The following is a 14,262-nucleotide window of genomic DNA, read 5'->3' on the forward strand; positions in this document are numbered from 1 at the left end:
AAAGTAACAAGGAAGCATTGCAGCCAGTTGAAAGGCCTCATTTTCTCACATTGCCTGTCTTTGTCTTTCATTTTAGTTCATCACATTTATAGTCTCATCTTCTTGCAAAGTTGCTCATTGGAGCAAATAGTTCACTTTTCCAACCACTCCTCACACTTTAACAAAATAATGCATGATGGGACATGCAGGGTGATGAGGTAGGCTAGACAACACCTCAGCTTCTGACCTTTCTTGATCACTGGTTTGCCTTCCTGTGGCAGCCTCTGTTGCATTTGTACCGTGAGGTGAGTAATTGAGGTTGCAGGACTCCTTGTGGCTCCTGGGACTTTAAATATGGTCTTTGGGAACCTGTAGAAGTTGTTGTCAAAGTTAGGGCTACCAGATCTTGGCTAAAAATCTGGAAATCATTTGATGGCAGCACAAAGTCTGAGTTTTCTGTTATCTCTTTGTTGCCATTGATTGGTCATTTGGATTTTTGCAGATGACCACTCAATTAGGAATTCAAGCCAAATGTTAATTTTAAAGGAGGCAGAACATGCAAATGAAGAGTAATAATGCAAAAATCTGACCTTCCTTGATTACTGTTTTGCTTTCCTGTGGCAGCCTCTCTTGCATTTGTACTGTGAGGTGTTATATTATTTAGTTTTTGTCCAGCCTGCATCCATAAGTTCTTAGAGCGCAACTTATGCCATTCAGAAGCCAAGCATTAATCACAGATTAATTGCAGAAGTAGTCTTGATGGCCTTTGAGATGACTGCAGAAGTGTCGGTGCCTTATTACTCTGACAATGTTAGGGTCAAAGTTATGAGTGACAGAGAGATATGTCTTTCTTCATACACAAACAGCAAGTAACTCTGTAACCATAATATGTTCATACATTCTAAATAAAAAATTAACACATGCAATCTGGCAGATTGTGAAGGCAGGATATTTTTTGTATAAAATTCACACAAAATGCTTTAAATTTTGTGTCAAGTATGCACAGTTTTGCTTTAAGCGTGATAGTTAGGAGTGGAATCTAGAGACTTCACTGTTCAGAGACTATGCATGCACAAACTCAGGGGAAGGGTCATAGCATGCTGCCTCACTGGTCTATTTAAACACATGGGAAAGCTCCTTGAAGTAGACCAGGTGACAGAAAATGATTGGCCAAGGGTTACTCCGGACAATTCATGAGGGAGCAGGAATTTGAGCACCAGCATTCTAACCACTCCAGCATGTGGCTTTCATGGGGATATGCTCTACTTTGCCTGGTAGAGAGAAAGATGCCTTAAGTCAACTCACATCTTGCACATTTATTTTTTAACTAAAGGAAATAGGAAGCTAATTTCATTTGTTGTACTGCTTCTCTTTCTTTCCAGTGAGTTTGTTTCTTGGTTGAAAGAAATTGGGGAGATAAGCAAACCAGAGGAAGGGGTCAATCTGGGACAAGCTCTGTTGGAGAACGGCATCATCCATCATGGTGAATATTGTGTATTACATCATAAAATTCTGTCAGATATAATGATGTACTTGGAAGTGATAGTAGTGAAAAGAAGCACAAAAGAAGCCAGATGTATACAAAAGCCAGTATTTCAATCAGAGCTTTGGAAGGTTCCTTAACTGGAGGAGATTATTTTAACATATTTATGGACTGCTTCTCATATGGTTTACAGAACTAATAAAATAATATAAATGTTATGAAATAAACCCCCTATCCATTAAAAAACAAATATTAGTGGAAGTTAATGGCCAAAGTAAATATATGTGTTTTTAGAGACTTCCTAAAACACATCAGTGACAGGGCTAGGTATGCCACAATGGTGAAGTAAATTCCAGTGATGAGAGCCGTCATATTACAAGACTCAGCTCTGTGTTTCGAAACTGGAAACCAAGTTGTAGAGAGAGGAGTTTTACACATTTGCAAGGCAAAGATGATTCACTATTAGCGGCTCTTAGAGTTAGAATTTGTGTATGTGTATGTATGATGTTGAAGTATCTTCTTTTTAATAGTTCTCTATAATTTAAGATAAAATTGGAGTGATTGTAAAATAAAATAAATGTATTTGGCAGTGAAGTTCTCTTTGCATATTCCTCAGTAGTAAATTCCATTGTGTCCAATGGAGCTTATCACAAGAAAGGAGACAAAAGATTGCAGCCTGTATATGTAGTCCTGTATATATCTATTCTGAAGAAATGCAGTAGAAGTTTTTTCCTGGTAAGCAGCTGTGACGATCTCTTCAAGTCCAGTTTGTGTGACACTGAAGCATGTAAACAAACATTTATTTCACAAGTGCTAACCTTTAACCAGTGGATCAGCATGTGGCAAACGGAGTGACAGCAGTGTTTGTGCTCATGAGGGAATACTGATAACTGTGCTGACATATAACAGTGTATCATCCAAGATGACTTAAGTCTAATTTAGTATGCCCAAGACTTATGTAGATTGACCAAAGTCTTTCTTGAGACGCATTCACATATTTTGACGCAGGGATCTCAAAAAAATCAGCCTCATTCATCCCTTCATATATTATGTTGTTGCATAGGATAGCAAAATTTTATGGCAAAGCTTGCTGAACAATATAAAAGGATAGTATATACCTGAGCTCTGCAAAACCCACAATTTCTTTCTTTGTTTTTGGTGCTGATCAACTATTGTAATAAATTGCTTACTTCTTGTGGGTCGTACATTTTTAGATCTAAGAAGCTGATGTTTACATATATATCAAGATGTGTCATTGAGCAAATGAGCATGTTGAACAGATGCATTTGTTCACAGAGCCATAATTTGTTTTTCCTCTCAGAATCCCCATGGGCAGCATAATCAAGATCTGTTTCTAGTCTGTGAAATAACTCTCAGTAGATTTGTTGAATGGGCAGGGTATTCTCCATCAGAAATGAGCTGCAGAACTTGTTTCTCTCCTGCTGCTTTCCAATAACAGTATCAGTCTCTTATTTAAGCAATTGGGTTTCCTGCTCTATCCTTCAGGTATTCATAGCTGGAAAATTAACTTCAAAAGTAGTGAGGCATTTTCTTCCTAAGGAATTTGAGTGGTCTTAATTCCTATGCAAACTCCCTGAAACAAATTTTTAATGGGGAAGTTCTTTTATTGTGTGACATTTATGATAATCTCTTTTTATTAGCACACCAGAAGTGCTTTTTCTAACAGTGTGGGTAGACAAAAGTAGAGGATGCTTTCATGAATTGAAATCTTGGAGAAGATCCATTTGTTTGGTCCTGGAACAGAGATCATTAGTTCTTGATGTACTCATGTACTCAGTTTTCAAGTATGCTCTGCTGAAATATTGAGCACACAAAATAATTATAATCTAGTCTTTCTGTTAGGCAATGTAGTAGAAAAAAGGCTTGTTGCAGCTGTAATTATGTGAATGCATAAAGATATACTACAAAAACAACACATTTATTACAGCCCTAAGGCCAGATACAATCAAAATATATAATAGTAACAATCTTACACACACACACAAACACACAGACACACACACACAGGCATATAAAACAGAAAAAAAGAATTGTTTCTTTTGTTTCAAGAAACATGGGCTATGGAGGATCTATCAATACCTGGATATATTCCCTTTACTTTGAATGCAATTCCCAGCACAAAAAAGGTAGACCATCAGGTGGCCTGAGTTCTATGGTTTCTGTTAAACTCAATGTCCCAGTATTCATACTGGAGTCTTGCTAATATGGATCTAGCCCTCCTACTTAGATTTAAATTTTACTCTGTATTACTTGTTAATGTGTATTTTCCCCCAGTTCATGAGCATAGGGAAATAAATAATTTGTGGAATCAGTTCAATACCTATGTAAATTCGTTATCATGTCAATACCCAGATTCTATCATAATGGTTGCTGGTTATTTTAATGCACGTATTGGCCAATCTGATGTTTTTCTGCAAACTCATTTTAAGTGGCCAATGCCCACTAAAACTGATGTGGGCTATTTATCAGCCAGCCGATCTAAAGACCAAAAATGTAATATTGCAGGATTTCGTTTGGTTCAATTTGTGGACAGTTTAGATCTAATTATACTTAATGGCACTGCCAGAAGTGATGTAAAAGGGGAGTTTACATTCTGGCACCCAAACAGGGCCAGTGTAGTTGATTATATTATGATTTGTCATATAGCTTACTTTTATATTGGAACTCACCCTGATAGTGACCACTTTCCACCAATTTGTCTTTTTGATTCTAAACAAATCTTGAATCATTAGAAGTCGCCTACTATCCCATTGATATTACAATGAAGGGGCAAGTACAAAATAAATGGTCTCAAGATCTGGCTAAAATTATTTGACCTCAGAGCCCCTGCTTCAAATAAATACCCAAATTTGCTCATCTGATTCATATGAACAAGTAATATCACTGTATCAATCAATTATTGTTAATCTTCAAGCCCCCCAACAAGATTTACAACAACTAATTGTGTTTATACACATCATACTTACACACACATAAACACACATACTAAATCTTGGTATGATAATGACTGCATTAAAACTAAAAAGGCTCTCTTAAATGCAATAACTTCCTTTCGCCAGGAAAATTCCTCAAATGCTTCAAAATTACTTAAGATTAAAAAAATTATGAAGATCTCTTGAAGATAAAGTGGCTATAAGAGAGAATTGGAGTAATTTAATTTTAGCAGCAAAGCTGAAGAATTCCACTTGGTTCTGGCATTTAATAAATCAGTCTCTTACAGATAGACATCTTGGCCCTATTACACAAATATCTGCAGATAAATGGGAGGATCATTTTAATAACATCTTTAAAAGGGAATCTGCTGTAATCTCAGATGTGATTCCCTCTTGTAATGACCTCCTAGATTGGCCACCAGTATCCATAGCTGAGGTTAAAGATCTTATTGTCCAATTAAAACCAGGTAAAGCATCTGGAGGTGATTTTATCCCCCCAGAATTAATAAAGGAAAATAAAGACTGGTGGGCCACAGTTCTGGCCACCTTATTTACAAACATTAATAACACAGGACAATTTCCATCTGACTGGAATCAGGCTGTTGTTGTTGTTCAGTTGTTAACTCGTGTCCGACTCTTCGTATGGACCATAGCACGCCAGGCCTTCCTGTCCTCCACTGTCTCCTGGAGTTTACTTAAATTCATGTTCATTGCATTGGTGATGCTATCTAACCATCTCATTCTCTGCCGTCCCCTTCTTCTTTTGCCTTCAGTCTTTCCCAGCATCAGGGTCTTTTCGAGTGAGTCCTTTCTTTGCATTAGGTGGCCAAAGTATATGAGCCTCAGCTTCAGTATCTGTCCTTCCAATGAACAGTCAGGGTTGATTTCCTGTAGGATTGATTGATTTGACCTCCTTGCAGTCCACTGTTGTACTGATATACAGAAATAAGGGAAATAGACCCAACCCTACAAATTATAGGCCTATCAGTTTATTAAACACAATAAATAAACTTTATGCCAGATTTTTATATTCAAAGTTAGTGGATTGGGTACAAAATGAAAATATTATTGCCGAAGAACAGGCCAGATTTAGAGAGGAATGGTCAGTACTAGATCACTGTTTGGTTCTTCGCCATTTGGCAGAAAAATATCCCCCCCGCCCCATGGTTCTCTTTTTGCAACCTTTGTTGATTTTAAATCAGCTTTTGATCTAATACCAAGGGAGAGATTGTGGGATAGTCTGAGACATTCCACGATTGACAAAAGGCTGCTAGCTCTTATTCAGTTGCTTTATTCAAACACCTCCCTGAAAATTAGATGCACTCCTTTTAGATTTATCTAAAGCAATCCCAACTTATAGAGGTGTAAGACAAGGTTGCATATGAGCTCCATTACTTTTCAATTTGTATCTAAATCCATTAATTCAAGTGCTTGCTGTTTCAGTCCATCATCCACCTATTTTGGCTGATCATGCAATTCCAGCACTATTGTATGCCAGTGATGTAGTCATTATGTCTACTTCACAAGTGGGAATGAGAAAAGTACTTAGGGCACTAGTTTTATTCTGCACAGATCAAAAACTTTCAATAAATTATCAGAAAACTAAAGTCTTAGTTTTTGCCCGACACCATCATAAGATTCATAAATGGCAAATAAATGGGACTCCAATTAAACAGGTACACTCCTATAAATACCTTGGAGTGTAGTTCCATGCTTCCTTATCCTGGAATGCTCATATTGTTTACCGGGCAAGTGTTGCACAGCGTACCTCATCAGCTATTGCAAGATTCTACCATTCCAAAGGAGCCCATTATATTCTTGCAGCTTGCAAGGTCTTTCAAGCTAAGGTAGTCCCTCAGCTTCTCTATGGCTCTCAAATTTGCTCCCTTGCAAAGCTTAATATTATTGAAACCATTCAGAATAAGTTTATTAGAGCCATATTGATGGTACCAAAAAGTATCAAAAATGCCATTCTACACGTAGAAATAGTTACAGTTTCATTGGATGCCACGGCATGGTTCCTTCTGGCTAAAGTTAATTCCGTTTCCTATAGGTTTAGACCCATTAGTATTTAGAGATCATTTTAAATCATTGTGGCTAAAGCCTTAGATAAAATTCAATTGCTGGGCTTCTCTATGGAAAGTCTGTGCTCATTAGGATTTGATAATGCTAGAACCGCCCTTAAACAACGGATCTGGGATATAGATCTCCAGACAAATTTAAGTAAGGTGCTACACCCCAATATTTGTCATTTTCTTCCAAAAGGGTTCATTCCAGCTTCTTATTTATCATCTATTACAATTTTGAAATTTCATAAAGCTTTCACCTTAGCCAGGCTGGATGCATTGCCCTCAGCAGTCCTTTTTGGATGTTTTAAGGGTACTCCTATGCACCTTCGGCTATGTCCATGTGGTGACAGCTCAGTGGAAACCCTAAGCCATATGTTGTTAGACTGTTCCCTATATAAGGACTCTAGACAGATCCTTATATATCCAATATTGAAGAAATTTCCAGGCAGGGAGTGTGATTTCTATTTAATGCTACTTCTTTCGGACAAGGACCCCAAAATATCCTCCCAGGTTGCCCAGGTTTGTGCTACCATCTGCACAATATGCGGCACCATTACTACTGAATAGTCTTCTTGTGCTGCAGCAGACATCTGGCAGGATGATATTAACAAAGTTTTGGCTTCTGAGATATAACACATCTTCATATTACATATAATTGTCATAATACTGAAGAACTATTTAACTGATTGTCTCTGTCAGACCGTTATGGAAAGGCAGCTCTCAGGCTGATACAATGCCATTTTAAAGAGTCTGAAAAATACTGCAATATCGTAGGAAGCTATTATTTCTCAGCGTAGGCTGGTATTGTTGGTAGGAGCTCTCAAGGGTTCCAGGCAGAGAGAGAAAAAAAGATCCAGTAACTTCTGCAGCAAAGAACAATGACAGCAAAACGACAATATACACAACTGCCATTACATATTTTGTCTCAGCAGTATGACACAAGTACATAAATCACAGCATTTGCATGATTACATTATCATATAAATGTTGTCATTTGCCTTTGCTTGCCCTTTCCTGTAGATTTCCATGAAAAAGTCTTCTTCATCCTGATCCCATTCTGATTACCTTTTGGATTATATCCAGTAATGGCTTTACCTTAATGCAGAGGTACAGTATCTGATCCTGCAGGGCAATCTAGTGTCCACCTCACAACAGGAAATCAACTCTTCACGAAGGCTAAAACTACTTTTATTGAGACTGGCTATAATAACAGAACCATGCAGGTCTGACAATGCTGTACCTCCTCCTCCTCCTTATACTTCAGTGAATTAGGGAGGCATCTGCCCGAGCAATTTCTGAATGTTATCTTGTTGTTCTGGACTAAAAAAAATATTTCAGCCCCTTTTGCCTAGGTAACAGTTCCTGCATATTTCCATCAAGGTCATCTTCCTTACTTTCTACATCTAGAAAACTTTAGATGTGGTCTTTAGTTGGATGTTTGTGTTGTTTCTAAATTGTAATATGTAATATGACAGAAAAGGGAGAAAAGTAAATTGTTAAATACATAAATGGAGAGCAATTTTATATTTAATTTTATTTTAATTTTAATATAAATTATTAATTTGTCACCTTTATCCTGGCTACAGCTATATGCTCAGAGCCCAAGTGGCACAGAAAATGTTGCAGGTATACTTCTAGTACTATCGCCCAAGGATGTGATCAGCTGTAGTAGATGTAGGTGCAGTGATCTGTGCAAGCAGAAACACGGTTTGCTAAGAAACAGCTACCATTCATTACAACCTTTTGTGTTTGTGTACAGGTGGTCCTCATTTAATGACCACTTGTTCAGTGACCATTCAAACTTGTGACAGCACTGAACAAGTGGTAGTTACGACCTATCCTTGAAGTTCTAGCTGGCACAGCACCTGTGTGGTCACATGATTGCGATCTGGGTGCTTGGCAACTGGACTGGATTTCTGACTGTCACAGCATCCTGTGGTCATGTGATTACAATTTGCGACCTTCCCTGCAGGCTTCCCACAAACAAAGTCAATGGGGTAGCCAGAAGGAAGTCAGAAGTCACGATCATGTGAGGTCCTTGTTTAACGATCTGCATGGTCCTCACTTAACAATGGTAACTGGGGACTGCCAGAACTTACATCACTGAGCAGCGCAGTCATGTGATGTCACACTTTACAACCACAGTGCTTAGTAATGGAAATTCCAGTCCCAATTACCATTGTTAACTGAGGACCATCTGTATTCACATATGTAAGAAATACTATAAAATATTATAGTAACCAAATCTTGTTCTTCAACAAATTATGGGTGTCTTTGTTTGGAGGACTTCATGCTGAAGAATGGAAAATAAGCTGTTGATTATTCCTCTTGATGGTTCAGTTTCAGATAAGCACCACTTCAAAAATGAACAGGTGATGTACAGATTTCGTTATGATGATGGGACATATAAGCCAAGGAGTGAATTAGAAGACATCATGTCTAAGGTATTTTTGTTGTTGTTGCTGCTGGAACTGTGGAAAAACTATGTGTTAGCTTAATAATACAAGAGATTTCAGCCATCTAGAATTTATTTTACATTGTAAAATGTAAAACGCAGTGTCTATTCAAGGAAAGTTAAGTGGAAGACTAGACGTAATTAACTTAGTGTCAATTGGGAGAGGAAATGGTTGCTTTAAAATATTGTAGTTCAAGATATTTTGGGGTCATTGTGAAATCAGTAAAACATACACCCCATGTTTTTCACTTAAATGTTTTGATTTTTATTTTAACTCAAAGGGTGAACTATTATAGTATAAGTCCATCAGCAAGGCAGTGGTTTACTCAGGCTTGTTGCTGCTCTTCTGTATGTGTTTTAGATAAAACTCTAATGAATGTAACCCTGCCATTTGCTTTTCTTTGCAGGGTGTGAGGCTCTACTGTCGTCTGCACAGTCTGTACACTCCAGTGATAAAGTAAGTTTATTATTATGAGATCTTCATACTATGTCTCACCTCATTTGGAATTTTCTCCCTATTGTTATTGAGCCAGAAATTAATTGCTATCTGTTTGGGAGAACTTGCCTTCTCTCTCTTAACAGTGTTTCCAGCTAGTTAAGACTTTGTGTGACATCCTGTTCTATTGATTGTCTCTTATAACATAACTGTCTAAAGATAATTTATCCTAAACTAAGTTTCTTGAAATGCATTCTAATATTTTCTCTAAAAAATTAATCTAAGATTCTCTTAGGAGGAAGAGCAGATATACAATAAATAATTAAATTAGCAAGCAGGCAATCTGGAAAATAATTTTAGCTTAATGTTTAATTATATGTTTTATAATTAAAACTGTTACATGTTTTAACAAAATCTGCTTATTTGGTATACTGAAACATCATTGACTGATTCCCTGTTTCAGCTTTCAGATGAGCATTATTGTTAGGTTAAATAACAGGATAGGTTTCAGAAGAAAACCTACTGATCACATAAAGTAATGGAAACAAGTCAGTTAAAAAAGGAGATTGGACTCCCAGTTTCTGCAGTTGACTCCTAATTCCTCAATTTTCATAGAGATGCAGGGACTTGAGTGATCAGTCATCGTCATGCCAGTACTTTTTGGAGCATAAAAACATCTCCTGAACCATAGTTCTGCTTAACTGAAAACACTACTACCCTAGGGGACAACAGAACTCTAAGAAAGGGGAGTGATGCTTTAAAGTGTGTGAATAAATGTGTGTATGTACTGTATGTCTTGGGTATACTTGCGCTTCATCCATTCCTTTAAAAAATAATTTAAAAGTCAAACAAAAAGAAATAATCAATTAACCAAGAAAGTGATATGGCCTCTGATGCATGGAATTAGTGGTAGTATTTTGATGGCATCGGACTCAACAGCATTGGTAACCAAAACTCATGAACTATCAGTCCCCATTTTAGAATGATGGGTGGAAAATAAGGTCACACATGATTGGGAACTATTCCAATATGATTGCTTCCCTAAGGAGATTTATAGCCCATACTCTCTGTTGACACATAATAAAGGTACAGCAAACATACATAAAATTTCTGTTTCAAAGAATTTTATTATAAAATGGGAGGTAATATGTATAAGACTGGGGGGAATTATGGTAAGGTTTGAGTAGGTGCATTCTTAAAAGGATCTCTACCTCAAATTTTGCTCCCTCTGGCTTGTTCAAAAGGACTGCCATAAGTAAATGTAATGATAATGCTGAAGCAGCATTCTATAACCTAGTAGTTTCCAGATTTAATATGGTTGTCACTTTAAGAATTTCCAGCCAGCATGGCCAAATGGAATTCTGGGAATTACAATCTCACCCATGTAGAGGAGACTAGATTTGAAAAGGCTATATCAGCCCTTCTGGGTAGACCAGACTAGGAAATCAATGCCATATAGGTCAGGACTATTTTCACTGTAATAGCTATAGGAACAGAATCTTGCAAGTCTGAATGCGCTTCCCTCCCCCCTCCCATTATCTTTGTGTGAACTAGCGAGGGGCTTGTCTGAGATGTTTATTCATGTTACTCAGGCCATTGCCTCTCCCCTTTACAGTGTGCAGTCGAATATCTGAACTATAAACTGCAGAAAATCTACAAAGAAATGGTTTTCTATCTATAATTTCTCTCCCTGGTTAAAATGTGGCATTGACTTTTTAAGAATGTATTTGGCCAACCATAATTTTTAACAATCTTTTAATTTTCCTTTCTGATATAGAGATAGAGATTATCACTTGAAGACATACAAGTCAGTGATCCCAGCAAATAAGCTGGTGGATTGGTTGATTGCTCAGGTAAAGAGATCATACAGATATTGATGTTTCTCTTCTTTGGATTCAGCCTCAATTCTTTAATATTTTGCAATATTATTCCATAAAATTATTCTGCACACTATTAAAACATAAAAACATTTATTGCATATTATCCAATTTGGTGTCCTTTAGATGTGGCTGTAAATTATGGGAGCTGAAAACCAATTTATCTGAAAGCACCAGCTGGGAAGGACAGGTTAAGCAGATAACAGTGGTGAGCAATTAATAATATGGTTGGTCCTTGATGAAAGATAAGAGATTATTTTTATTAATAATAATAATTAAACTTGTATGCCACCCAACTCTCAATGACTCTTGGAGAGTCACAATGATCAAAGAAATTACAATAAAATCAATAAAAAATAAAGATAAAAGATGGCAAGCGTGATGAAGCGAGGGGGCTCACTCTCCCTTGCCTGGGGCCTGGGTGAGGAGCCAGGTCGTCATAGTTCTTCTAAACAACAGCAGAGTGGGAGCCATCTGGATCTTGGGGGAAACCTCATTCCAGAGGGCAAGTGCTGCTACAGAGAAGATGCGCTTCTATCATGATAGAGTAGCCCACCATAGTTTTTTCAGCTCAAGCCAGCCTTCCCCAACCTGGTGTTTTTTTAAATGGGTTGATTTTCAGCTCCCACACTAACTCTATCCCCTTCATCTTTAATTTAAACTCTTATTTCAATAGGGCCGTTCTTGTTTTTGTGAATAAAGAAGTCTGGTACCCAAAATTTCTGAATCATGGGAACTGTTAATTCTACTTCATTCTGTTTGGATGAGACCCAATATTGAATATTATGTCTGGTTCTATATATATAGCACACTGAAACAGGTACGAAGAGAGTTATCAGGGATCTGAAAACTAAGCCCTACCAAAAGGGATTGAGAAAATTCAGTATGTTTAGCTTTGAGAAGACTGAGGAGGTGATGTCGTAGCAGTGTCCAGGCCCTTGGAAGGAGTCACACGAAAACAAAAAATCTGATCTGAAGTGCCAAGTAAATAGGTTCAAGTTGAGTCTTATTAGAGAACTGACTTTCAGCTGTTGGACTCTGCATCTACTGTATTCCTTGATTTCCCAAGTATGAAGGAAGGAGAATTATAGAATGGGAGTGTCTACCCCTACTTTGAAATGATTATTTAGGATCCTTGTTTAGAGAACTTGTAGAGTGACATATTTTCCCCCACACCTTTTCAGATATTTGTGGATAATTTTTATGCTAACTATGCCTGTCCAAGCATAACTCATCTAGTCTGTGTACTGTAGAGCATTGATGTATGGCTGAAGGAATAGTGAAATGGAGGGATAGTGTCTATCTCTTCTCATAGCTCAAAGTCAGTGCTGGAAAGTCCTAAATGCTGAATCGCTTGCATGAATATTTAGAGACAAAGTGTCCATCTGCTTCTGTCTGGATGTGCTGCATATAGAGCAATAAATTCAGCAACCTGTAGCAGGAAACAGCTCTTCAGGAATTTCCTTTTGTGTGCTCTGTATACTTTGGAACTCCCGCTAACTTTGGATATAAGCTTTCCCCATAAACATTTACTTCTATTATTGCTGGAAATAAAATAAAGATGTTCCAGAATTTCACTTTTTATGTTCTAATAACTAAATTCTTTAAAAGTGCTTAATCTGGGTGGGCACATAACAACAATTCTAAAACAAGACTACATGCCTTATTATTCTGCTGATGTTGCACGGACTGGTCTTTGACTTAACAGCCCATACAAGATTTAGGATTGAGGTTCTAGTCCTCTAGTATCCTGGGTCCCACGCTGGCTACCCAGATGCCTTTGGGAAGCTTACAAGCAAGATAGGAATCCAGATACTGCTCTTATGAAAGACAAATGTCAGATCTGTTATCAGAACACTGTTTTAAATAGCTTTTTAATGTAGAATATTTTTTTTGTGGCCTGGAACAAATTGTCCTTGGTTAATCTATGCCAGGGTACCAGAAACAGGCCTGGTTTGGCTTCCAGCTACGCTTAGATGTTAATTATGCAATTTTTTTAAAATCTGAACACCTAAAAGTGGTCTTCCTACTTTGTTATTGCTATTCTGTTTCCATTTGGGAAGCTTTTGTATTATATCTCCAACTATGTAGAGAGCATTTGAGATGTTATAGATTCAGTCAGCTCTTGACTTGAATGTTGCTATTTTGCAAAGGGTAATATCTGAATCCAAGTTGCATTATCAGGACTTCCAGCCAAGTTTGTGTTACTGTTTTCATGTGCTATTTCTTGTAAGCAAAGCAAATTCCCAAAGGCTAGCTTAAGAGCGGTGTCAAACAGATGTCAGTTTTAAACTCATTTTGGGGTAAAATTAAATGGTAGCATTTATAAATTCACAGTTTCCTCTAATAACATTCTAAGCAAATTAGTCATGTGGCAGGATGTTGAAATGGGAGAGGTGCATGTTAAGCATATAAATAATATTGCAATTAAAAAGTTGAGAAATAGAGTTGATCAGCACTTTCAGCTCTGTACACTTTGCCCTCTAAGAAAAAGTATTTGCTTATTCTGCACTGATACTGTGAGGTTGATCTAAATTAAAAGTAGTCTGAAACTATACTTATTGCCTAAATTGTGCAACCCAGTCACAGGTCAAAGTAGTTTCTAAAGGAAGCTGTACTCAAGTCTGTTTATTGTTATCTGTTAGAGCAGTGTTTCTCAACCTTGGCAACTTGAAGATGTGTGGACTTTAACTCCCAGAATTCCATGCTGGCTGGGGACTTCTGGGAGTTGAAGTCTACACATCTTCAAGTTACCAAGGTTGAGAAACACTATATTAGAGTTACCAGATTTGAGTCGCAGAAATGCAGATGACCACTCAACAGCAAAGTGATACTGACGACCTGGTTTGCTGTCATCTAGTGAATGTCCAGAATTTTTCAGCCCAGATCTGGTAACCCTATCATTTCACAGCTATTACAAGTACTAAGTGCTAGAGACCTCCTTTCATCAAGAAAAGTCTTGCTATTCATTTTCAATTAGTATCTTATTTTTGATGCAACACCCAGGGA

At 37.4% G+C, this 14,262-nt stretch overlaps 1 protein-coding gene across 1 annotated transcript in view; it reads left to right on the top strand.

The window, feature by feature from the left end:
* PREX1 (phosphatidylinositol-3,4,5-trisphosphate dependent Rac exchange factor 1) overlaps positions 1-14,262 on the top strand; it is a 132,688-nt gene that overhangs the window by 60,963 nt on the left and 57,463 nt on the right. Inside the window, exons 10-13 of the mRNA XM_063297090.1 lie at positions 1,362-1,462; positions 8,826-8,929; positions 9,348-9,397; positions 11,154-11,229. Of these exons, the coding sequence (XP_063153160.1) occupies positions 1,362-1,462; positions 8,826-8,929; positions 9,348-9,397; positions 11,154-11,229 (331 nt within the window). The remainder of the gene's footprint in view (positions 1-1,361; positions 1,463-8,825; positions 8,930-9,347; positions 9,398-11,153; positions 11,230-14,262) is intronic.

The sequence above is a fragment of the Candoia aspera genome, chromosome 3 (assembly GCF_035149785.1).
Source record: "Candoia aspera isolate rCanAsp1 chromosome 3, rCanAsp1.hap2, whole genome shotgun sequence".
Classification (NCBI taxonomy): domain Eukaryota; kingdom Metazoa; phylum Chordata; class Lepidosauria; order Squamata; family Boidae; genus Candoia; species Candoia aspera.